A 25828-nucleotide genomic window follows, 5' to 3' on the forward strand; every position below is an offset into this window, starting at 1 on the left:
AACTTAACTAGCATGGCTGGTTCCTGGACTGCTGGAATGAATGGCTTCCGAACTGGTTTCTCCTCTTTCTTTCTTCCTTTTTTTTTTTTTTTAGAGAGAGAGAGCATGCGAATGCAAGTGGGGGGAGGGGCAGAGGGAGAGAAGAGAATCTTAAGCAGGCTCCACACCGAGTATGGAGCCCGACACGGGGCTCCATCTCACAACCCTGCCATCATGACCTGAGCCAAAATCAAGAGTGAGACACTTAACTGACTGAAGCACCCAGGCGCCCCCACTTCCCACTTTCCAGAGAGGTCTTTTCAAAATACAATCATATTGTATCTCTCACTTGGTAGAAACCCTCCACCGACTACGTCAGTGATTATTAACCTTACCCATGGTCTACATAGCCCTGCCTGTCTACCCCCAGTCAAGATGTCTGTCTGTATTTTTCCAACATGCATGACTCCTCCCACCACATGGCCTTTCCCTTTACCATGCCCCAATGCCTGGAACTCTTGTGACTCCTTCACCTCGACCCCACTCTTCACTTACCTAACTTTTATCATCCCTTGGTCTTGGCTTAAATGTTACCCACTGAGGGACGCCTTCCTTGATCCCCCCAGAAACAAAGCTCCCTTATGTGGGTTTCATGGTCCATCCATTTCCCTTCTGTTATCGTATGCTCTCCTGGTACTTGCTTATTCAATGTCTGTTTGCCCTACTGGCTTCCAAAAGCTCTGAGAAACCAGACACCGGGTACGTGTCATGTGTGTTACTACCACCCTGGGACAGACAGCACCTAAGTACACAGTAGGCGGTCCATGTATATTTGTTGCCTGATGACTGGGTGAATGAATAATGAACTGAGTCCTAGGTTGGCATTAAAGAAGGCTGTGGTTAAAACTCAGGCTCTGGGGGCACCACTGGTTAAGTGTCCGACTCTTGGCTTCGGGTCAGGTCATGATCTCAGGGTCGTGAGATCAAGCCCTGAGTCAGGCTCTGTGCTCAGCAAAGAGTCTGCTTGAGATTCTCTCCCCCTGCTCATGCTTGTGCGAGCTCTCTCTCTCCCTCTCTGAAATAAATAAATAATTCTTAAAAAAAAAACCTCAGGCTCTGAACTCAGTGAAGGTAAATACTGTTGGCATCTGTCTGGAATGCAGATAAGATATTGGAGATGAAGAACCATCTTGAAAACTCAAGGCAATAAGCATGGGGGGGAACCATCTCCTCAGGATGGCTGAGCAGAAAGACAGGAGGAGCCTGGGTCCCTTGTGGCATCACAGGGACACCATTCCTCCACTGGACTGGTCCCTGCAGACTTTTTTAGTATGAAAAAAATAAACCCATTCTTTTTTTTTTAAACTCTTGAGGAAGCATTTTTCTGTTACTTGCAGCCAAATGCAATCTCAAATGATAAAATGTCATGTATGCCAACTTCCTTCTGTGGCCTTCAGACAAGTAAACTCACTTTGATTTTTCAATGCAGGACCTTGGTTGGGCTTCCCATTGGCCAGGACCTACAGCTGATATTTCATTCATTCAGTCCATCAATCAGTGAGATTTCTCAGCACCCAACTCTGCCAGGTCTTGGGTGCCAAGCAAAACAGCAGTGAGAGGTGAAGGAGGGACGGACCAGGAGGTGGCAGAAGTGGGCTGATTGGGCATCGATTTTGAAGGGAGAGCGGACAAGATTTGCCAGAGGGCTGAAGTTGTGGGGTGGAAGAGAAAGAGGACTGAAGGATAATGACTGCAGGGTCTGGTCTAAGAAACTGGATTACCACTCCACGACTCAAAGTCTACAGAAGGGACAGATAGGCAGGCGGCAGTCACATCAGGAGCTCAGCTCTGGGCATGTGTGGAGATGCGTATGGGACACACAACAGGTGTTGCAGGCAATCTGATATGCACATATGAACCTGGATTTCAGGGGAGGAGTCCAGGCTGGAGGCAGAAACGTGTGAGTTGTCAACTTGAAAGCCACGAGGCCAATCAGATGCCAAGAAACTGAGTGTAGACAGAGCCTGAGTCCTGGGCAGCTCCGGGATCAATGCAGGGTCAGACAGCCTGCAAAGGCGACTGTCCTCCCTCCCCAAATGCACGCACACACACACACACGCACTCATCATCCCTCAGAGGCCTGGTTCTTACCTCGGAAGGATGATGTAAGCGGTCTGACAAGGGTCTGGGGCCTTTCATGCTCAAAACATGGCTCAGACAAAGATTTTCCGCAGTAGGGGCAGAATCTGAATGCTGCTTCCATACTTCTGCCACAGTCTGGACAGAAGGTGATCATGCTAGGAAACAATGGGTGGAGGGAGGGAACAGGAAGCTGAAAGCGAAACTGAATGCACCACCAGTGAGTCGTCATCTGAGCTCCCCGTAGTGACGAGATTGCAAAAGGGAGGTAAGTTATCCCGTTGGAACAGACTCTTAGGAAGTGGCCACTTTGGAAATGAGTTCCTGCCCACTGCATCCAGCCTCTAGCCATGCATCTCTCCCTCGTGGCCCAGGGCGGGTAAAAAGCAGAAAAATGCAACGTGAAATTGCAGGTTTCACAGGAGACACGGGAATGCCTCGGAGTCCACGTAAGTCATGCAGGAGATTTGCTCCAGTCACGGGAGCACGGAGGGTCTCCCGCCATTATCCGTGATGTTCATTTTTTGAAACACACGATAGGGATCGGAGAGACAGCGAACGTTCGCCAATCAGCCACATGCTCCCCTACACTTCCCGGGCTCCCCCCGCCCCCACCCTGCAGTTAGATCGGGGCCACGTGACTAGTTCTGGCCAATGGCGTGTGAGTGGAAGTCACTTCCAGCTGAGGCAGTTAAGAGCTGGACGGCCTCCTCCGTCCACCTGTCCACAGCATGGAGGCCTCTGGGAGCCACATGCTCTGGGTGGCATAGCTGCAAGATGCAAGAGGGTGGCCTGGTCCACACTGGAATCTCATGATCAGCAAATGAACTTATGTTGCATGAAGCCACCAGGACTTTACAGTCTGTTAAAGCTATACAGCCCGTCTTATCCTGACATACTTAGACACATTATCCTCTAGGCCTTGCGTGTCTCTGGAATATTTCCTAATACTTGTAAAAATCAAAACCAAAGTCACACACAGAGCCCATTACAAATGAGGACAGGGCAGGAGTATTCATTTGCTTGGACTGCCGTCCCTAAACACCACCCACTGGGTGGTTTCAATGACAGGAATTTATTTTCTCAGAGTTGTTGTTTTTTTTTTTTAAAGATTTTATTTATTTGACAGAGAGAGACACAGCGAGAGAGGGAACACAAGCAGGGGGAGTGGGAGAGGGAGAAGCAGGCTCCCCGCTGAGCAGGGAGCCCGATGCGGGGCTCGATCCCAGGACCCTGGGATCATGACCTGAGCCGAAGGCAGACGCTTAACCGAATGAGCCACCGAGGCGCCCCTATTTTCTGAGTTTTGAAGGCTAGAAGCCTGAGATCAAGGTGTGAGAATGGGGCGCCTGGGGGGCTCGGTTGGCTAAGCGTCTGCCTTCAGCTCAGACATGAACCTGGGGTGCTGGGATTGAGCCCCGCATCCGGCTCCCTGCTCAGCGGGGAGTCTGCTTCGCCCTCTCCCTCTGCCCCTTACCCCTGCTCATGCTCTCTCTCTCAAATAAATAAATAAATAAATAAAATCCATGGCAGTTTTAAGTGGCTTTGCTTTGTGTGGAATTTTCCCCAGTGCCAAGTGCCTTGGCTAAAGACGGCCTCTAGGATGGGGCAAGAGACTAACTCAGTGACCCTGCCACGCCCATGATAACCTTCCTCCTGGGAGTGAAGTCTGAGAGCAGGAACATCGAGTAGATGGAACAGGAGCAAGCTGTGGGTGGTGAAAAGGCCTTAAGGGGCATGTCCCTGAGGGGATGGTACCTTTTATGGGGTCATAGTCTGGCCCTCAGATTCACTGGGCTGGCAAGTCCATCTTAACAGTATCCTGTAAGTGAATAAAAGTGGAGAGGTTGACTCAGGCCCACTTCACACGTGAGTGGAAGATAATGGTTACTGTTTATTGATCATTGGTGACATAGCCAGCGTGTGCTAAGTTCATTCATTCATTCATTCAGTAATCATTCACTCAACTCCTGATATGTGCTAACCACTGAGGATACAGCAGCGAAGGCAACAAACAGGCTCTTGACCTGAGAAAGTTCACATTCTAGTGGCAGAAAAGGAAATTAATAAACAAATGAGCAACTGTTTAATAGGTCAGATGAAGGTAGTGCTATAGTCAACGCTCAAGAAATATGGGTGCAAGAAGGGGGTCTCAAAGTGAAGTCACCTGTCCAAGGTCACATGGCTAGGACTTAAACCCAAGGCTCCAACACTCAGGGGTCTTTATCATCCACTCACCCATTTATTTTATTTATTCAACAAATATTTACTGAACATCTGCTATGTGTTAATAATTGCGTCCCTCCTAGAATATTCTCAGCCACAGCACAGCAAAAGAGCTAAGGGCTGGACTCCACCTCCCCGCAGGAGGGACAGGTGTCCAGATGACCAGGATTCGCCTAGGCCCCGCCCTCCAAAGCAACCAGGGATGACATAGTGCCAAGGAGGGGCATCTGTCAAGCTCCCCACTAGCCCCGCCCACCTCCGTCGTAGTCACGACTACCAAGAGCCCACAGTGGCTTGCAGGGGTCGCAAGGGTAGGTCGCTTATCCCGGCGACCAGAAGTTTCTTTCATCGAGACCCCAGCCCCCGGGGACTCTGTCTCCCAGAAAGGATCGTGCTGACGCCACAGACACCGCAACTGGACTGTGGTTAGTGGATCGGGAGACCTCCTCCTGCTCGGCCTCACTTTCCCCTCACCTCTGAACTCTGTGAGCGGGATGGGGAGCCAGACGTCTGCGGCCAAATTCTCCGACCCTTCCCGGAGAGTAGGACTCACCTTCTTAGTTGTCCCGCGCAAACTTCCGGGTGGCGGAAAGCGCTGCGCGCGCATCCTCCACCCGACGGGAGGACAGCGCCCGCGCAGGCGCTGCTGACCGCCAGACCGCCCTCGGGTAGTGCCGGGGAGGGATTATTTCCTCATCGTACATCCCAATTCCACCCTCTTTTGGAAGGCTCCTGGTTCTACTGCGCATGTGCCAATTTGGAGCCAATCGTAAGGAGGGATGAACTACGAGGCATCTCTCCGCCTATCAGAGAGAGGTCATATTATCATTTTCCCCCCCTCAACTCCGCCCCTTACTTCCAAGCGTCTTTTGAGGAACTGCTTTCTCAACGCGTTTCCATGGCAACCCTCTGTCGCCTTCAGGCCGGAGTGCGCTCATTAGATTGTCGTTCAACAGGGTAAAAACTGGACTACAATACCCACACGCCACCTGGTCCCGATTTTGTTTCTACTCTATTTCCCAGAGTGTTCAGCGGAACCTGTAAGGCTGAGGAAGCGGGTGGAGATAGGAAGACAAGGGGCGGAGCCCGCACAGTCTTCTGGGAAACGGAGTCCTCGAGCTGGCGCGGAGCGTCCTGGGTGGAGTAGTTTGAGGAAATTCATGCGACGCCGGAAGTGGTTACGAGGCGCGAGTGAGAGAAGTTGGGTCAGCGTCTCCTTCCCGGCGGGAGTTGCGTCTGTTAATCCGGCGGACTGCAGTCTTCAGGTGAGGAGACGCCGAGGCTGGCGTCGCTGAGTACTCCGGAGGCTTGGGGGCCTCGTCCTTCCTGAGGGGGTGACGGAATGCTCACGGGGCGATTTCGGCAAAGGGCGCGCCGTCTTGGGCGGTTAGGTGTCTAGGTGAGGTCTTGAAGGCTGTCTTGTTTAGAGCCTGTTCTGGGCCGGGCTTTCGCTGAAACGGTTTCCAGTCCTCACCGGAGCCCTTGAGAGGAGCGGTTAGATTTTATTTTGAGTGAGGAGTCTGAGGCCGAAGGAGGGGTTGAGTTGCTCGAAGTTGAAGCGAGGCAAATCTCGAGGGATAAATGAATGGGAGGACTTCTTCAGGAGGTCGAAGTATCTCACCTTCGAGCGCCTCCTGTGTGCCAGCCGCCGCGCCGTTCTCGGATTTCCTTCTGTGATCTCCGCAGCAGCGCTAAGTGCAGCTGCTCGCTTTTATCGGCTCCCTTGGCAGCACCTCGGGAATCACATATTTTCAGAGTTTAGAAAGTTAAAAGGGTGCGTATTTCATAGTTAGTCAACACCCCAGAGGGATCTGGGGCAATTCTTGGAAATTGATGATTTCTGCCGGGAAAGGCGTGAATCTTCACAGTATACGCATCCTGTGGCGATTCGGGTTCAGTTTTGCTGTCAGTTTATGAATAAAGTTCTGGTTTTCAGAGCTTTTTTGGTTTTTAGAATGAACAGATACGGGACTGTGGATCTGTTTCATTTGTCCCATTTTGTACATGTGGAAACCAGGCACAGAGAGCGTGAATGACCTAGATCTAGCCATGGCCCCACACTAAGAAGCAGCAAGACTTCCCAACGCCAGGGCCCAAGATTTTTCAGTCCTGTAATTGTTTGGCTCAAGTTATTCTGACAGGCTGGGTGACCTTGAGCTTCACAGTCGGGCTCCAGTTTCTTCTGTCCCATGGCTCCAAGAGTGTGTGAGATATGGACAGAACGTGATGTGAAAACTGTAGACGGAGGTCTCAAGCTCAGATGTCTCTGAGAGTCAGGCAGATAAGTTAAAGGAGAGAACCTGTCTGGAGGAGGGCTGTGGGGCATCAGGGAGCACTTGCCCCATCTAAGGGGGGTCGCTTTAAGTAGGCACCAACTGACAGATCAGCGGGCCAAATCTAGGATTTTTTGGACACTGGAAATATAATTTATTTTTTTTTTTTTTTAAAGATTTTATTTATTTATTTGACAGAAAGAGACACAGCGAGAGAGGGAGCACAAGCAGGGGGAGTGGGAGAGGGAGAAGCAGGCTTTCTGCTGAGCAGAGAGCCCGACGCGGGGCTTGATCCCAGGACTCTGGGATCATGACCTGAGCCGAAGGCAGACGCTTAACGACTGAGCCACCCAGGCGCCCCTGGAAATATAATTTCTAAGCGAAATAAGTTTGAGACTCCTTAAAATAATTTTCTTTCAAAACCTCCTGTCTGCCAACACTGTGGGAAAAACAAAAACAAAAAAACACAGCTATGGACCAAATTATACTCACAAGTTGAGGCTTAACCTCCGTCATGTGAGGAAAATCACTGATGAGTAAATGTTAGCACTTACAAGTCTGCCACATTGCCTAATCTGCCATCAAAATCTGGAAAGCCCCGAAGATCATATTTTTCCATAAATTTGGTGTCCAGACCTGACTGGAACTGCTAAGAGTGATAACCTTTAATTATCCTACCTAGAGTGAATATTTATACCCGTCACTCTAGAAATATCGACGTGTTCAATTACAAAATGCTGCCTGTCCCACACTACGCTGTGATTTTATTTATTTTTATTTATTTTTTAGATTTTATTTATTTGACAGAGAGAGATAGCGAGAGAAGGAACACAAGCAGGGGGAGAGGGAGAGGGAGAAGCAGGCTTCCCGCTGAGCAGGGAGCCCGATGCGGGGCTCGATCCCGGGACCCTGGGATCGTGACCTGAGCCGAAGACAGATGCTTAACGACTGAGCCACCCAGGTGCCCCTACACTGTGATTTTAAAGAAATATATTGTATATATGGTATATCACCGTCCAAAAAATCTGAAAATTTCTGAACTTCAAAGCACATCTGGCTTCAGAGGCTTAAGACTTGTGGACCCATCATTATGACAATCCTGCTGCTTTGTGATAGGGGTATTTTCATCACTCCATAGATATGTGCCAATTAGGAAGTTCGCAGGGCTACCGATGTGTAAATAGCCCTCTGGTACAGTGTTTTGTATATTATGGGTCATGAAAATAGCTCAGTGGGCAGTGGCCATAATCTTTTTTTTTTTTTTTAAATGAAGTAAAATAGAAGAAACCAGAATAGAAAAGATCCTGGTACATTCTATTTTTTAAGATTCAGTATTATTTCATGAAGCTTTTGTTTAGTTATGTGTGTGAATGAGTAGTAACGGTATATATTGTCTTTGTTACTGTGGGTCATGGTTTTTTTTTTTTTTTTTTTTTTTTTTTTTAAGGTTTTACTTATTTGCGAGAGAGAGAATGAGAGACAGAGAGCATGAGAGGGAGGAGGGTCAGAGGGAGAAGCAGACTCCCTGCCGAGCAGGGAGCCCGATGCGGGACTCGATCCCGGGACTTCAGGATCATGACCTGAGCTGAAGGCAGTCGCTTAACCAACTGAGCCACCCAGGCGCCCTGGGTCATGGTTTAAAAAAAAAAAATGTTGGAGAAATCTTGCTGTTTGTTGTAGAAATAGCAGGTTTTGGAGGCCAACTCACCTGGGTGAGATCCTAGAGATGACAGATCAGAAATCCCAGAAAGGTCATCCCAGGGTTTCAATTAGACATTGTGTTCTGTCAAAAAAACGTGTAAAAAGTCTCTACTGTGCTGGGCCTGAGACACAGTAGTGAGCAAGAGGGAAGCTCCCACCACCTTAATGGGCACCTCTCCCAAACATATATCTACTGACTGTAACAAGTGCCAGGAACAGTTATGAAGTTGCTTTGTAGGTTCTGATGCACAGTGGAAAGGAGGGGCTGGGGTAGTTTCAATAAAAACAAAGTTGTTGTTGTGATTCCTGCAGGGAGCCTCACGTTCAGCCTGATCCTCCTTTTTTTTCCCCCCCCAAAGGCAGACGCCCAACTGACTGAGCCACCCAGGCGCCCCCAGCCTGATCCTCCTACTTCGGGACATTTTGGGGGTTCATCCAGCATGGCCAGGGAGTCAACCCTTGGAGGAAGGGAGACTTTGCCCCAGCTCCCTTGTCCCTCCTGCAGCCCTGCCAGTGGGGAACATGGAAGGGAAGGAGAGGGAGCTTAAACGAGACCTCCAGCTGCTGGGCCCTAGTTGGCTGTGACTGAGGTGAGTTGAGGGCCCCTCTGTCCTAATCAGTCATCCCCAAAGCCTGCACAGCTGGCCTGCCTTTATTCTGGGCTCATTGTCCTCTGGTGGCCCCCAAGTGATCCTCTCTTTATACTATCGCTCCCCTGTGCAGTACCCTTCCAGGAATCCTTGCTGCTTATAGGATAAAATCCACATTTCTCAGCACAATCCTGCATGATCTGAGTCCCACCACCTTCCACGGCATCTTCTCTGTCTCCCTAAGTAACCAAAACTCCTTTCTTGGCCTGGTGGTAAAATGTTATACTGTACTTTCCAGATTCCCAGCCTTTGCTCAGGCTCCATCCTCTGCCAGAATACCCTACCCGCCATCTCTGGCTGGTAAGTCTTACACAGCCTTCAAGACACAGCTCAGTCCCCCCCACATTCTCTGGGCAGTCAGCTCTTCCTGGCTCTGCTCTCCCATAGCACCCCCTGCTGCCTCCACCATAGCACAGATCCACCTGGATGTGGTTGTTCCTGCCCGTCTGTCCACCCCACCAGACAAGGTGCTCCTTGGGGATGGGCACTGATTGGGACTCACCTCTGGGCCCCCAGGGAACAGCACAGGCCTGGTACACAGGAGTTCTTGAGGTGTTGCTTGAATGATGAAAGAAAACCTTCCTCTACCTGGTAATACCTGTTTATCCTTAATGATCCAACTTGAATATCTCACCCGACCAGGCAGCTTTCCCTGATCCAAGGCAATGTTTTCACGCCCTTTCCTGGCCACAGCCCTGGATACCGCCCTGTGTCACAGCCCTATCTCCTTATGCTATCAGCATCCCTGAATGTCCCCTCCAGGCCAAGGACAGGGCCTGACACCTCTGTGCCTCCAGCATCCTCAGAGGGTCTGGCACACAGGAGAAATGACTGTTGAATGAATGAATGCATGCTCTGACCTTGTCACTGGCCAGTATAAGACTCGCTGTGGCTCCCCAGTGCCCCACGAATCAAGTCCAGGGTCTTCCCGCACCCTCCACCACTATTTCCAGGGGTGCTGCTGTCCGGCAAAGTCGAGGAGTCCAGGAAAGGAAGCTTCTTGGGACTCTCTAATCTGGCTCCTGGTGAGAAAACCTCTTTGGCTAATCCCTTCCGACAGGGTATAGACAGGAACAGTTTCAACTACAAATAACAGAACACTCGACTCAACCCAGTTTAAACTGTCAGTAGATTCTGTAGGGCACATAACCGAAAAGGCCAGCGGGGGTGCTGGCTTGATCCGCCAGCTCACCCAGTGTGACCAAGACCCAGTTTATCGTCCCCATCTCTCAGCCCCACTACCTCTTGGCTCCAGCCTTGTCCCGAAACAGCTGTCAGAACTGCACGCCCCCACGTGCCTCCTACAGATAGGCTTTGTTCTAGGCGCTGTATCGACACACTAGGGAACCAGCTGATGTGGTCCCTGCCGCCATGTAGCTCCCATGTTACGGGGGGGTAAGAGTGGTTCTGTTTGGGAGGGCTGCTGTAACAAAGTGCCTTGGACGACAGAAATGTATTGTCTTAGTTCTGGAGGCTAGAAATCTGAAGTCAGGGTGTCCGCAGGGCCCCTTCCTTTTGGAGGCTGTGGGGGAGAATCCCTTCCAGGCCTCTTGCAGCTTCTAGAGGGGCCTGTGTTCCTTGACTCATGGTCACATCCCTCTCACCTCTGCTTCCTTCATCACCTTGCCTTCTCCCTCCTTTGACTCCTTCTGCCTCTTATAAGGATATTGGTCATGACAATTAGGGCTCACCTTGATCATCCGGGAGAACCTCCCCATCTCAGGATCCTTAACGTGTCACACCTGTGAAGTCCCCTTTGCCGTACAAGGTAACAGTTGTGGGTTCTGGGGATTAGAACATGGATGTCTTTGGGGGACCGTTATGTCTAAGGTCTAAAAGGATATCTCAAACTTACCTTGCACCAGACCAAACTCAGACTCTGCCCGGAAACCTGCTTCTCCCACGTCTCCGGAAGCTGCAGCTCTATCCTTCTGGTTGCTCAGGCTAAAATCTTAGAGATGTCTGGGCTCCTCTCTGTCTTTCACCGCTACATTTGATCTCTTAGGAAATGTTGTCAGCACCATCATCAAAATGTCTACATCTCGTCCTGTCACCCCACTCTCCATCCCTGTCTCATTTCTCACCTGGATCATGGAATTCATCTTTTTGCTCGTCTCCCTGCCTGTGCCCTTCCACCTTTTATCTTTTTCCAGAAGGAGCATCCTGTTTAGAATATGCTTAATTAATATGCTTAATTTTTGAGAAATCTTTCTGTTGTATTTTTTTTTTTTTAAGTAGGCTCCATGCCCAGTGCGGAGCCCAGCACGGGGCCTGAACTCATGACCCTGAAATCAAGATCTGAGTTGAGATCAGGAGTCGGATGCTCAACCAACTGAGCCACTGAGGTGCCCCGAAATCTTCGTTGTAAAATAAAGCACAAATGCAGAAACCCATGCACATCAAATGAATGACTTAATGAAGGCAAACACCAACCAGGTCAAGAGTGAGACCTTGGCCATCCTGGAGGCCCTTTGTGGGCTGCATTCCAGCCCTCTCACGTACCCATAAATAACCTGATTTTTGTAGTCATCACTTCCTTTTTTAGAGAAGTGAGGGGGGAGGGGCAGAGGGAGAGACAGTCTCAAGCAGACTCCACGCCCAGCATTAAGCCTGATGCTGGACTCCATGCCACAACCCTGAGATCGTGACCTGAGCAGAAATCAAGAACTGGACACCCAACCGACTGAGCCACCCAGGTGCCCCTTCCTTCTGGTTTTTTGAACAATAGTTTTATCACCCAAATGCATGTCCCTGTTGCCCCTTCTCTTTTTTTAATGCCTTTTTTTTAGGGGTTTCTTAACATACAGGTTCCTCCTCTATCCCGTTCTGTCTTAATAGCTTGTCCATTGAAGAACCAGGGCTGTTTGACCTGTAGAATTTCTCCCAGTCTGTTTTGGTTTTTTTTTTGCTGGTTACTTACTTTTGGTGCTATTCAGCACACTCCCAGTTGGTGGCTGGATTCAGAGGCTTGATCAGCCTCAGCCAGTCCTTTTGTCAGAACTTGGAGGGGTGCCTGAGTGGCTCAGTTGGTTAAGTGTCTGCCTTCGGCTTGGGTCATGATCCCGGGGTCCTGGGATCGGGCCCCACGTTGGGCTCCCTGCTCAAGGGGGAGCCTGCTTCTCCCTCTCCCTCTGCTGCTCCCCCTGCTTGTGCTCTCCCTCTCTGTCAAAAAATAAATAAAATCGTTAAAGAAAATGATTGGATAACTTAAAAACAAAAAGAACTCGGGAGGCCCAGAATGTCCGGTTCTCTCTTTTTGTGATCCTGGCAGGAATTGATACTTACTGCCTTCTCATCTCAGCATTCCTCAGGGCTTGCAAGATGGTGGTGCTCTAATTCCTTCCTTTTCATTAGTTGGAATACTCTTATAAAAAGATATCTCCTTGGGGTTCCTGGGTGGCTCAGTTGGTTAAGTGTCTGACTCTTGGTTTCGGCTCAGGTCATGATCTCAGGGTTTTGAGACTGAGCCCTGCGTTGGGCTCTGCACTGAGCGTGGAGCCTGTTGAGATTCTATCGCCCTCTCCCTCGGCCCCTCCCCTGCTGCATGCACTCTCTCACTCTAAAAAAAAAAAGATACCTCCTTTCATCTTCTATTTGGTAACCCACTGGTACAGTTCATATAGCAGAGGTGGGATAAATGCTTGATTCTTTCCTCTTATTCACCAATTTTCAGTATAAGATCAGTTCCTTCCTATCATCCTTTGAAGATGAGCATTTTTTTAACATACCCACGTGTGTGTGTTGACTGTTAAGAGTTTTACAAAGCATTTTCCACAAATATCAATATGACACACCCAGACTAACTTCCATAAGAGCTAGACTCTTCTCTGCTCTGCCATGTGCCTGGCATGAGGCAGGCTCAGAGCAGGTGCTCGGTGGTCCCTGGACGATGGGTTGTGCTGTGGAGACGGTCCTCGGCTCACTGCGTCCCCACAGCAGCAGTATTTTAGAGATGAGGAAACAGGGCCTTAGAGACAGGGAATAACAAGGTCCCGTGGTTAATAAATAGCAGAACCAGAATTTGATTTGGGGGTCTGACAGAATACAGAGTCATGCCTCTAACTAGTTGGCTTCCTAGGATCACACAGACAGGGGGCTCTCGCTCCTTTGCCCCCACTTAGCGAGTGTGTGACTCGGGGCAGGTGAATTTGATTCTCTGGGCCTCAGTCTTACCTTCTGTAAATTGTGGACAATCCTGCTTTCAAGGAGTTGGTGAGTGAGGACTCCTGGCTGAGACCTGTGATGGGGATGGAGAGGTGTGGAACTGTCCTTTGGTCCCTTTGGTTGGGTCCTTTCTACGTGGTAGGAGGACTCAGTCGCTTCTTGGTGCAGCGACTCATGCCATGGGGCTCATTAGTCCCATCTTACTAATGGGGTAGGAATCAGGGTTCAGAAGGGGCATGTGACTTACTTGCCAGTGGTCATCCACAGGGAAGGTAGCGGGGCCAAGTGCCAAGCCCAACCAGAGACTCAGGTTCTGTTCTTAGGTAAAACATGCCTGTAGGGGCACCTGGGTGGTGCAGTCGGTTACGTGTCTGACTCTTGGTTTTGGCTCAGGTCATGATCTCATGGTCATGGGATCGAGCCCTGCATCAGGCTCTGCTCTCAGCATGGAGTTTGCTTGAGAGTCTTACTCCCTCTCTCTCTGCCCCTCCCCCTCATGCCCTCTCCCTCTCTCTCTCTCAAATGAATAAATAAATCTTTAAAAAAACCCCATGCCTGTGTGTGCATTGATAGCAGTGTGGAGAGAGCACACCAGAGAGCCATCCATGGGTCCTCCTGGAGACGGGGTGCTTGGGGTAAGGCTGGCACTTTTTTTTTTTTTAAAGATTTTATTTATTTGAGAGAGTGAGAGAGGGGTGAGGGACAGAGGGAGAAGCAGACTCCCTGCTGAGCAGAGAGCCCGATGTGGGGCTCAATCCCAGGACCCCGGGATCATGACCTGAGCCAAAGGCAGATGCTTAACCAACTGAGCCACCCAGGTGCCTCCCCGACCCTTTTTTTTTTTTTAAAGATTTTATTTATTTATTTGAGAGAGAGAGAATGAGAGAGAGCGAGTACATGAGAGGGGGGAGGGTCAGAGGGAGAAGCAGACTCCCCGCCGAGCAGGGAGCCCGATGCGGGACTCGATCCAGGGACTCCAGGATCATGACCTGAGCCGAAGGCAATCGCTTAACCAACTGAGCCACCCAGGCACCCTCCCCGACCCTTTTTTAAGTAGATTCCACACCCAGCGTGGAGCCCAACACAGAGCTTGAAATCATGACCTTGAGATCAAGACCTGAGCTGAGATTAAGAGTAAGATGCTTAACCAGCTGAGCCACCCAGGCGCCCCAAGGCTGGCCCTTTATTATCAATACTTTTCGAGTATTTGAGGGTTTATTCTAAGTACGTATTCACTAGGAAGTTTTCAAATTAAGAAAGATGATGTCACTTACAGTTGGACATTTGGGTGCCTCAGGCCGTCATGCAGCCCAAAATGGACCCAGCACCACCTATGAGGGCTCTTGCTTCCCCTCAGAAGTCGTACTGAATCTAATCAGGCCGCTTACCAAGCAGTTTCTGGGAGATGCGGTGAGCCGAGGAGCAGCCAGATGACAGCGAGAGGAATCGCCACGTCTACAATGTGGGACCTTCAGTCGGGATGGTGGAGAATGAAGAGGGTAGAGGGTACAGCTGTAGATTAAAAACCTTCAGAGCCATGTCAGCCCAGTGCAGGGCATGGGCCACTTTGGCTTCTGATTCAAACAAGCCAGCCAGAAAAACATACCATTGAACCCATAGTGGTCAAATCATAGACAGAAAGCAGATTGGTGATGCCAGGGGCTGGGCTGGGGCTGGGGGTGGGGAGATGGTGGTTAAAGGGGACAGAGTTTCAGTTCTGCAAGGTGAAGAGAGTTCTGGTGATGGCTGCATAATGTGAATGCGTTTAATGCCACTGGATGAAGTGGCATTTTTTTTTTTTTTTTTTTTTTTTACAATTAAAAAGGAAAAAACCACCATTGAGATGTCAGACAAATCTGCATTCAGACTTTGAATATGATCTAGGTATTCAGTGATTAAGGAGTTCTGTTGTAAATATTGAAGTATTCACAGGGGAAATCAGATGCTGCCTGGGATTCATTTTGAAATATTTTGTCCCACCCGCAAAAAAACTAATGAACAAAATAGACCAATGTTAACGGGTTGAGGTCAGGTGATGGGTACATGGTGGTCTGTTACATGCAAATCTCTACTTCTGTATATGTCTGAAAATTTCCATAATAACTTAAAATCTTGAATGAACACTCAAAAGCAAGAGCCACAGTAAATAGATTTTAGCAACAGGCAGACGTGGATTTAAGTCCTGCCTGTGTGACCTTGAGGGGACCTCACATCCCCTGTCCAAGATTCCATATCTCGCCTATAAAATATGGGGATGCCCAGTCTCTTATGTCTCAGGGCTCCCAGGAGATGATTTTTGTCAAAGGCCTGGTATGTTGAGAGCACGGAGGTGCTCGGAGTGAGCCATTGGGTCCTTCCCTGACCCCAGTCTCGGTGTCACTGACAGCATGTCACATTTCAGGAATTTGTGCCCCTAGGGGATGCAGCCATGGACTTCACATTGGAGGACTGGGAGCACCTGGGGCTGGACCAGGGGGACCTGTTCTGGGACACAGCGCTGGACAACTACCAGAACCTATTCCTGCTGAGTGAGTGTCCACTCTAGCCCCGGGGGCCTGGTCACTGCCCTGCTCAGTGGCTCCTGTCCCCCAGGATAAACTCCCGGCTCCTGACCGCCAGAGAACCAGCATGACGTGGCCCAACAGTGCTCAGCTGGCCAGTTCTGGCCACAAACCCCCCTCCAGGGACATTGGCAATGCCCTTGCTGATTATCAGCACTTGGGAGTGGGGGGTATGTGCCTGGCATCTCGTGGGTAGAGCCCAGGCTTGCTGCCACATGTCCTGGAATGCAAGGACAGCCCCTACAGCCGAGGATTATCCGACCCCAAATGTCAGGAGTGCCAAGGTTGAGAAACCCTGATCACCCCCACCTGCTGCTCTGGCCTCGTCAGCACTTTCCTCTTCGTCGTTGTAGAGCTGACAGGCAGAGTCCTTGCATCTGCCTTCCCCTCTGCTAGAAGACCCGTCCCCTCCCTGCCCCCAGGACGGCCTGTGAGCAAGTCCTCCTCTGTTTCCTGCTCTGCTCACCCACCACCCCCGCACTTGCTAACTGCTCATTTGATGCTCTGTCTCCTGCCGATGGGACGGGTGCCCCCTGAGGGCGGGGACTGTCCACCCATGCTGCCCACGGGTATATCCCCAGTGTCTGGAACAGTCTGTACTTGCCGTGGGGACTCACTGAGCGGCGGCTCAGTAAATGCAGGAGCAGCTGAGTCAGGAGCCGGGTCTCACACTGGGTCAGTGCTGAGAACTGCCCTTCAATCCTACCGTCCCCCCACGAGGAAGTCTGACTCCCTGTTTTGTGGGCCCTTCTGAAATCGAGGTCCACAGAGGGGAAGTCACCATCTCAGCTATGCTGAGGTCCCCACAAGCACCCTGTGTTTGGTGGTGCACGAGGAGGACTCGCAGGACTCAGCATGTAGTACTCCCGGCCACGACATATTACAGAGAAAAGACCCAGCATGGGCAGCAAAGGGGAAACCAGAGCCAGCTTCCAGAGCCCTCTGCCTGTGGACTCCCACAGGATGCGTACCGAGGTGACAACACATGTGAAATGTCTACCAGGGACGCTCGTTAAAGAGACTCCGTGCCCATAATTTTTATTGGGGGCTGGTCACAGAGGCGCGCTCTGCCTGGAATGTACCAGAATTCTAGACTCCCAGCAGGAAAGCAGGTGTTCAGCATGACCCTTGGGGCACAGCTCATCTTGGTTCGGGAAATCTGCCACCCTCCTCAAATCCAGGTGCCCAGACACCAGCCAAGGGCCAGCCTTGCAGATTTTCTCTCAACTCTGCCCAATGTGTGCTACAGAAGCAGCTTGGCTCAGACCTCTCTGTCTTTTCTATTTTTAAACTACGGCCCGCAATAAATGCATGTTTCCCTTGACTCCCCTGCACACGTGTGTGTACACCCGAGCAGCGTATTAGCTTCCTATGGCTGCTCTTACTCATGCCACGAACACAGCAGCTTAAAACAATTCTTATAGCTCTGGAGGTCGGAAGTATGAAACGGGTCTGATGGGGCTAAAATCAGTGTGTTGGCAGGGCTCGATCCTTTTGGAGGCTCCAGGGAAGAGTGTTTCTTTGCCCCTTTCCAGCTTCTAGAGGCAGCTGCGTTGCTTGGCTCACGGCCCTTTCATTTTCAAGCCAGAAGGGGCTTTTCTTCCACTGTAGCTCGGACCCCCGGTATTATGACTCTGTTCCCTTGCTCGAGCAGTTAGTTTGCAGAGGGCAGAGCGTGGGGCCGACTGGGCTGTGGGAACCCGGCATGCTCCATCCCAGGCCCGGCCTGTGGAGGCCTCAGGTGATGCGCACTCCCTGGGTGAATGCGTGAGCCATGGATGGCTGAGGAAGTACGAGCCTCTCCACCTGGCACACCGCTCATTCCTCAAGAGCTGCTGCAAGTCCTTTGTATCCTCAGCCCCGGATGTCACAGCTCTGATCACCCTAGATTGTGACTGTCTGGGTCCCTCTCCTCCACTGGACTGGGAACCCAGCAGGGCAGGTGTCCCTGGAGTCGCCCAGTGCAGCGTCTGGCCCTCAGGAGCAGTACGCTGGATAAAACATTGGCTAGGCAGGAGAGCCAGGAGGTTCCCGCTACGCAGCTGGCTGGTCTTCCATGTCCTAGTTGATGACAGTGCTCTTCTCTGCCTACAGACCCCTCCAAACCCAAACTGACCTCCCATCCAGATGGCACCGAGGAGCTGAAGGTCCTGGTGAGAGAAAGCCCAGAATCGGCGGGCCCTGGTGAGTGGGCAGGGAGGGGAGGGCGGTGGGCCCGTGCCACATGGCCCCTTGTGTGCCGTCTGTCTTTGGAACTTCCGTCCAGATCCAGAATGTTTATCCAGACATCTTGACCCTGGACTGATGAGTGTCGCTCTGCCATGTGCTGGCTTCTGTCCACTCATACTGGCAGGTTGGGACCCTCCCTCTGCCGGCCTGTCTCGTCTCCATCTACATCAGTGTTCAGCATGCGGCTGTTCTGGTGCCTTTCCTCTGTCCCCTCTTCCATCTTTTCAGGCTGAGCAGGAGGTGGCCTTCCAGGCCCTGATTCAGTCTGTCCACCTTCCTGCCTTGTGCCTGTTGAGCCCTTTGAACCCCCGGTCTGTTTCACCCCTCTTTGCACAGGTCCGTCCCACAGGGCATAGTGGGGGGCTACATCTGTGAATAACGCAAGCCCAGGCCTTAATGCAGCCAAGAACATTTGTTCGGGTCTCTCCTAGGCCATGGTTCCTCCGGGGGGAGCAGGTTAGGCAGTGAGGGTATTCACCTGGTTGAGATGTCCCCAGTGGGAAAAGGCAGAGACAGGGGCCTTGCCTGGGGCACAGGAGGCTGTTCTCATGGTCAGATCATTAACACGAGAAGGGCCCCTGAATCAGAGATCACAGGGGGGGTGGCCGCATGGCTCGGTCTCAGCCTCCACCACCCAGTCAGGATGCAGCTCTGTTCTTGGCTCACTGCTTGTGAGCTCATGAATGTGGACCCTCTGTAGCTTCCTGTCGAGCACACCAGTGTTTGTGCATAGGTGACCAGCCCAGGCACAGAATCCGGCCACCTCAACAACGTATGCTGTTTCCACGCACATGTAGCCGTGCCTTTACCAACCCAATCTGTCCTCCGCTGGTAATAACGGTGCTGCGTTACTGTCATTTGTATCTCTTTCCCTGTTGAACAGTGCCCTTCTCCCGGAAGCAGGCCATAGCTGATGGGGGTAATGGCAGAGAGTATCCGCTGAGAGGCTCCCTTTCCCAGTGGAGCCCCTGTGGCTGCCCAGTTCCCCGCTTAACTGTCCTGGAAATGGGCTGTTTCCTGTGGTGCTAGTTCCAGCCAGGTCACGACTTCGGCCCCTTCTCCTTCATCACCTTGAGGACAGGCTTACTGAGGAGCCATCACCCGTTCTCCCTCGTCTGTGTTCTCACCCTGCAGCTCCAGACTTTTTTACCCTTGGGAACAGGAGACATCTGCACTTTCTCTCTCTTTCAGACACAGCTGAGGTCAAGAACGGTCTTCTGGACCACGACTTCTTGGAAGAAGGACTCTCCCAGGAGATCGTGGAGACGTTTTCCAAGGATGGCCTCTGGAACTCCAGTTGGGGGAAAGCCTGTGTAGGTGAGAGTTGGTTAGATAGTATCCTAGGGGATCCAGAAAGTTTTCAGAGGTCTGACTTTGTTACCAACAAGGAAAGTCCCATAGAATGCAGGAGTCACGAACTCAAGAGAGACCTTGGTCCTGAGTCTCTCCTTTCCACAGGAGAGGATTCTGTGATTCACAGTCTTCCTGAAAAGAGCCTGGCACCAGCTACATCTCCGGAACATGGGAGTGACTTTGGCTGTGACTTAGACCAGAGCCGGCAGGAGACTCTCCAGGAAGGGGAGAAACTGTATAAATGTAGTGAATGTGGGAAGAGCTTCAGCCAGAGTTACCACCTTATCCAGCACTGGATTATTCATACTAGAGAGAAACCCACAGTACATCAAGAGTACGAGGAATGTTTCAGCCAGAGTTCTTGCCTCTTTGTGCCTCCAATGACTCACACAGGCTACAAATCCTGTGTGTATACCAAGTATGGGAAAACTTTCAGTCAGAATACACACCTTCTGTGGCATCAGAAAATTCACACTGGAGAAAACCCATCTAAGAATCAAGATGGTGACCAGCCATCAGGTCTCGGCTTACAGCCTGCTGAGCATCAGAAAACCCACACGGGGGGTCAGTCCTACAGATGTAGCGAGTGCGGCAAGAGTTTCAGCCTAACCTTTCATCTTACTCAGCATCAGAAGACCCATACCTGGAAATGCTATGAATGTTCCAAATGCGAGGCGACCTTCAACTTCCATAAATACCTCCTCCAACACCAGAAAATCCATGCTGCGAACACGCCCTCTGAGCGTCAGGAATGCGGGGAGACCTTCAGGCAGAGTTTGCTGCTTGTTGAACACCAGTCTGTTCACACTGGAGAAAAGCCTTACAAGTGTGATCAGTGTGGGAAACCCTTCAGGAATATCTCAACCCTAAAGATCCACCAGAGGGTTCACAGTGGAGAGAAGCCTTACAAATGCAGTGAGTGTGGGAAAGCCTTCTACCGGAACACTCACCTTAATGAACATCAGAGGATTCACACTGGTTACCGGCCCTATAAATGTGACAAATGCATCAAGAGTTTCAGCCGGGCCTCCCACCTGATTCGACACCAGTCCATCCATGCCACAGAAAAACCCTACAGCTGTGCCAAATGCAAGGAAACTTTCAGCCACAATGAACACCTTGTCCAACACCAGAAAATGCACAATGTGGAGACCCCGTATGAGTGTCAGGAGTGTGGTGAGCGCTTCATCTGCAGCTCCACCCTAACTTGCCACCAGACTGTTCACACCAGAGAAAAACAAGGACTTGGTGAGAGCAGGAGGATCCTGAATCAGGACTCAGAGCAGAGAGAGCAACCAAGAATTGGCGAGAAGCACTTTAAGTGTGATAAATGCGAGAAAACCTTTAGCCACAGCAAATACCTGACTCAGCACGAGAGGGTTCACACCAGGGTGAAGCCCTTTGAGTGTAACCAGTGTGGAAAAGCCTTTGGCCAAAGTACACAGCTCATTCGCCACCAGAGCATCCACTCTGGGGCGCGGCGGTATGAATGTGGGGACTGTGGGAAGGCCTTCATCCACAGCACTTCCCTCACCAAACATCAGTCTGTCCACAAGAGCAAGCACCCCTTTAAATGTAATGAATGTGGAAAGACCTTCAGTGAAAGTGCACATCTCTCAGAACACTGGTTAATTCACACTGCAGAGAAACTCCTTCAGTGTAACAAATGTGACAAAGCCGTTGCCCACAGTAACTACCTTACTCAGCATCAGAGAGCTCATGCTAGAAAGAAGTCCTTTGAGTGTAACGAATGTGGAAAATCATTCCATCAGAGCTCGTGCCTTTCTAAGCATCAGAGAGATCACACAGGTGAGAAACCCCACAAATGCAGTGACTGTGGGAAAACCTTCAGCATGGGTGCTCAACTCATTCAACACCAGAGAGTTCACACCAGAGAAAAGCCTTATGTTTGTCAGGAATGTGGGAAAGCCTTCAGCCAGAGCTCATGCCTTTCTGTTCACCAGCGAGTTCATACCGGAGAAAAGCCTTATGTTTGTCAGGAATGCGGGAAAGCCTTCAGCCAGAGCTCATGCCTTTCTGTTCACCAGAGAATTCACACCGGAGAAAAGCCTTATGTTTGTCAGGAATGCGGGAAAGCCTTCAGCCAGAGCTCGTGCCTTTCTGTTCACCAGAGAATTCATACCGGGGAGAAGCCTTACGTGTGTGCTGAATGTGGGAAAGCCTTTGCTCAGAAAGCAAATCTGATGCAGCATGAGAGAGTTCACACTGGGGAGAAGCCTTATGCCTGTAGGGTGTGTGGGAAAGCCTTTGGCCTCAGTGCCCATCTCAGTCAGCACCAGAGAGTTCACACCCAAGAGAAACTAGCAATGTCAACCTTGTCAGCCCTTTGCTGCAGGTCTCAGCAGACATCAGCAAGTTCACACTTAGAGGTAACAAGGAGTTAAGTAGAAAGTAACAAGTAGCAATACTTCCTACTACTGGGTTGCAGCAAAGTCCCAGACATCTGAACATGGTTTATCTGAGTCCTAAAGTTGAAATCACATTGTAAGCTCCCTCTCCCCAAATAAATACATCTCTTTATCCATAAAGAGTGATTAGAAAATGTGTACCCGAGTTTCATGAAAACACAGTAGTTGAGAACATGGGAATTCAGAGGTAGACCCGAGCCAGTTGGCTGAGTTAAATCCCAGCTCTGACACGTGCTACCTGAGTGTTCTGGGGAGAGTCATGGGACCTCCTAGGGCCTCAGCATCCTCATCTGTAAAATGGGCACAAGACAATTACCTACCTCAGAGCGCTGTTGTGAGGATAAATAAATAGATGTAAAGAAGCACTTTGAACTGAGTGCCCAGCACATAGTAAGTACTCACCAAATGTGAGCTACAAATACTTATGATATACAACAAATATATTAAAAAGAAGGGAAGAATTAGCAATCCTCTATTTACTGCAGTTAATGTTCTTGCTAATACTGTGCGGTGGCTTTCATTTTTTAAAAAGATTTTATTTGAGAGAGAGAGCACGAGCAGGGGTGAGGTGCAGAGGGAGAGAGAGAAGCAGGCTCCCCGTTGAGCAGGGAGCCCAACCCAGAGCTCGATCCCAGGACCCTGAGATCATGACCTGAGCCAGGCAGATGCCCAACCAACTGAGCCACCCAGGTGCCCCTCATTTTTTTTTTTTTTTTAAGATTTTACTTTTAAGTAATATCTATACCCAACGTGGGGCTCAAACTGACCACTGAGACCAAGAGTCATATGCTCTTCTGACTGAGCCAGTTAGGCACCCTTGCATCACTTTTATTTATTTATTTTTAGATAGTTTTTTTTTTTTTTCAAGATTTTATTTATTTTAGAGTGAGTGGGAGGGAGAGGAAGAGAGAATCTGAAGCAAATTCCGCGCTAAGTGCAGAGCCTGATGGAGGGCTTGATTCCACAACCGTGAGATCACAACCCCAGCCAAAACCAAGAGTTGGATGCTCAATTGGCTGAGCCACACAGGTGCCCCACATAGCTTTCATTTTTAAAGGTTTCTCCAAAATGCCCCTGGCTAAATTTGGTTCCCAAAACCCAGCACCTTGCTCTTTTCTTTAAAAAAAAAAGTCTAGTCTTTTCCTTCCCTCTGCTCCGTCGTACTTTCTTAATTAACCCACAGAAGCCAAGAAGAGCATGTAAACTAACACTAACTAGTTAGAACTTTCCACTCCTAACCTCCAAAACCTCCCACTCAAAAGGACACCCTCCCACATATACATGTCACCCCTTCCCATAATTTAAAGTTGGTTATACAGCATGAGGCCCAGTTTGCTGTGGGAGTTAATGGTACTGGAAGCAGTGGGATTCACCTGGGAAAGCTGCATTCTATACTGCTACACAGTTCACAGATGTCCTTGATGGTGGAAATTGTAGTATACAGAAATGACAGCTAACATATTCCTCATGTACTGTTTGTCCAAGCCAGCCACTCACCAGGCACTTTGTCAGGCTCCAGGGTAGGGAATACCAATGTGGTAAGCCCTGCCCTTGCCTGGAAACTTCTGGAATCAAAGGGAAGTGGATGGCCCCGTTTCCACAGAGAAGTACCATTCGTTGACAAGTGACATCTTAAATTCCCTCATGTCACAGCAAGTTCTGGGACTGTGGCGGAGTGCTGGAGAGCCCAGGGAGGACACCATCCTGTTGGAGCCCTCAAGTCAACTGCTTAACCTTGGCCAGGCCTGTTCTACAGCTGAGACACCTTGTGGAACCACACGATCAGCTCCCTCTTGATGATACCTCCTCAGCTCTGGGTTTTTGTGTCTCACCCACTGAATGACCAGTGACATGTTTCCTGAAGCACAAACAGAATCTAATGAAGACACTGACACTTGTGGTATCTTTCATGTTTTTGGTGCTACAAAAGCTTAGGAATATGTGCTCTGTGCTCTTGAGCTTTTTAAACCTTGCACCTTGAGTTCTGCTGGTTGGTTTTGTTGTAACTAAGAACTGATTGGCTGACCACTGGGCCCACACCACAGTGGGGAACATACTGGTTTTCAAATGGCCAAAACATCAAACTCCCTGCACATGGTCCCCGCCCTCTGATCGCTGTGTAGTCTGTGCGACGGGCCTGTTCTCTACCAAAGGGGCAGAACAGAGGCAGGAACTCGAACTGATGAGTGTGTTCAACGAGAGTTTTGACACCAAAGAGAGAGGTCAGAGGCCCTGTGGAAAATTGGCAGCCATGGTGGGGGGCAGTCTCTGTAACTACTGACCTGTGTTGCTGTGGGGCAGTGCGGAAATGCCCTTCATGTGTGCGTTTTGGTTCTCTTTGGTTCTCTGATTAAAGTTTTGAGTCTATAAGCGTTGGTTGCTTCTTTCAGCCTGCTGCCACGTACCTGGCCAGATGCTGGGCACACGGAGGCCCCCAGGCCTGCCAAGTGCTCATGTTCTGGAGGAGGAGGGCTTCTCACAGTGAACACTGCCCCATGAGAGGGGTAGTTATGTCTGTTGTCCCAAAGTGTGGGTGGGGCATGGACACTGGGGAACCACACAGTTTTGCTGGTCCTCAGATACATCATCAGACCACACTTCGTTCTAGTGTGATCCTGACTGAGGAGGAAGGATCGACCGCATGTCGTTCACTCCTCTCTGGATACAAAGACACAGCAGGCCTCAGGCTCAGGCAGTCATTGTAGATAGAAATTAATACTATTTTCCTCTCGGTATTTTAGTTCCCTCCCCCCACCCTTTTTCCTTTACTGACAAGAGAAACTAGTTTCCCACTCATGGCAGTAGTAGAAAATCCTCTTGAAAAATAAATCGATTTAGGGGCTCCTGGGTGGCTTAGTTGGTTAAGTGCCTGACTCTCGATTTTGGCTCAGGTCATGATCTCAGAGTCCTGAGATTGAGCCCCAAGTCAGGCTCCATGCTCAGCAGGGAGTCTGAGATGCTTTCTCCCCCTCTCCCTCTGCCCCATCCTCCACTTGTGCTTGCTCTCTCTAAAATAAATAAATCTTTAAAAATTAAATCAGTTAGGGGTGCCTGGGTGGCTCAGTTAAGCATACGACTCTTGATTTCAGCTTAGGTCTTGATCTCAGGTTGTGAGTTTAGGGGGGGAACACTGAGTTTGGCTAAGGCTCAAAGGATATCCTCCTGCCAAGGATAACTAAGCGTGTCAGGATGAGCCAGATTAATGCTGTGCTGACACAGTTAAGTGTCACATCTCAGTGGTTGAACGCAAGTTTATTTTGCTCACTCACGCTACATGTCCACTGTGGGTTGGTGAGGGTGAGGTGGGGTGGGGAGGAGGTGGGGCTGTATCTCTATCCACCTGAGAAGTCAGGGTTCCCTTTTTGAGTCTGTTGATCCTTCTGGTCACCTCAATAAGGAAGCAGCTTTTGGGGCGCCTGGGTGGCTCAGTCGTTAGGCGTCTGCCTTCGGCTCGGGTCATGATCCCAGGGTCCTGAGATGGAGCCCCGCATTGGGCTCCCTGCTCAGCAGGAGGCCTGCTTCTCCCTCTCCCACTCCCCCTGCTTGTGTTCCCTCTCTCGCTGTCTCTCTCTGTCAAAAAATAAATAAAATCTTAAAAAAAATAAGGAAGTGGCTTTCACACCTGCATCTTCCTGTCTCCTCTTTCAGGCAGAGCAGGACTCTGCGGCTCTGCACTTGGGGTGGACAATCTGAAGTTCCTTTATTTACTCCTACAGCAAACTTCCATTCATGGCATATGATACTGGTTGTCCACTCACAGTTGTGGGTGAAAGGCTTAAGGGGTGTTGACTGAAATCAATGGGTCAGGAGAATCTTGGTGCAGGTAGCTGGCATGTTAGGCAGAAAGAAGGTGGCTGCTCGGCAAACACCCAAGCAGGGGGCACGCGGACGCCTAATGTTGAGAAGATACTGCTCTAAGGAAACTACCTAGGAGCTTACTGTATAAAACATGAAAGTGGATGCACCTCGGCCAAAGGGGAAGGAGGAGCACCCCTGCCCTGACCATGGCCCCAGCCCCAGGGCACTACTGAACAGCCCACAAACCCCTCTTCTGGAGGCGCTTTCCAAAGCTGCCTGGAAACAAACATGGAGCCCTGTGACAATATCCCAGGCGAGGTAGATCC

At 50.3% G+C, this 25828-nt stretch overlaps 2 protein-coding genes across 7 annotated transcripts in view; one reads left to right on the top strand and one right to left on the bottom strand.

Moving 5' to 3' along the window:
- The window catches only part of VRK3 (VRK serine/threonine kinase 3), a 37737-nt gene extending 32396 nt beyond the window's left edge, over positions 1–5341 (bottom strand). For 2 of the 6 annotated variants that reach the window (XM_036068162.2, XM_036068160.2), the window contains exons 1-3: positions 4819–5080; positions 3877–3940; positions 2131–2276 (exon numbers count right to left, since the gene is read on the bottom strand). In XM_036068162.2, the coding sequence (XP_035924055.2) occupies positions 2131–2275 (145 nt within the window). In that variant the 5' untranslated portion in view covers position 2276; positions 3877–3940; positions 4819–5080. Of the gene's footprint in view, positions 1–2130; positions 2277–3876; positions 3941–4818; positions 5082–5200 lie in introns of those variants that run through there. The other 4 variants (XM_036068161.2, XM_078062540.1, XM_078062539.1 and 1 more) reach the window with 4 other exon arrangements.
- Positions 5342–5496: 155 nt separating this feature from the next.
- On the top strand, positions 5497–24074 carry ZNF473 (zinc finger protein 473). Its single transcript, XM_078062538.1, is given in 6 exon segments — positions 5497–5609; positions 8678–8908; positions 15550–15660; positions 17788–17877; positions 19114–21598; positions 21600–24074. Coding segments are annotated over 4 exon segments (2739 nt in total). The 5' UTR covers positions 5497–5609; positions 8678–8908; positions 15550–15560; the 3' UTR covers positions 21664–24074.
- The last annotated feature ends 1754 nt before the right edge of the window (positions 24075–25828 follow it).

This window comes from Halichoerus grypus, chromosome 15, assembly GCF_964656455.1.
Source record: "Halichoerus grypus chromosome 15, mHalGry1.hap1.1, whole genome shotgun sequence".
Classification (NCBI taxonomy): Eukaryota; Metazoa; Chordata; class Mammalia; order Carnivora; family Phocidae; genus Halichoerus; species Halichoerus grypus.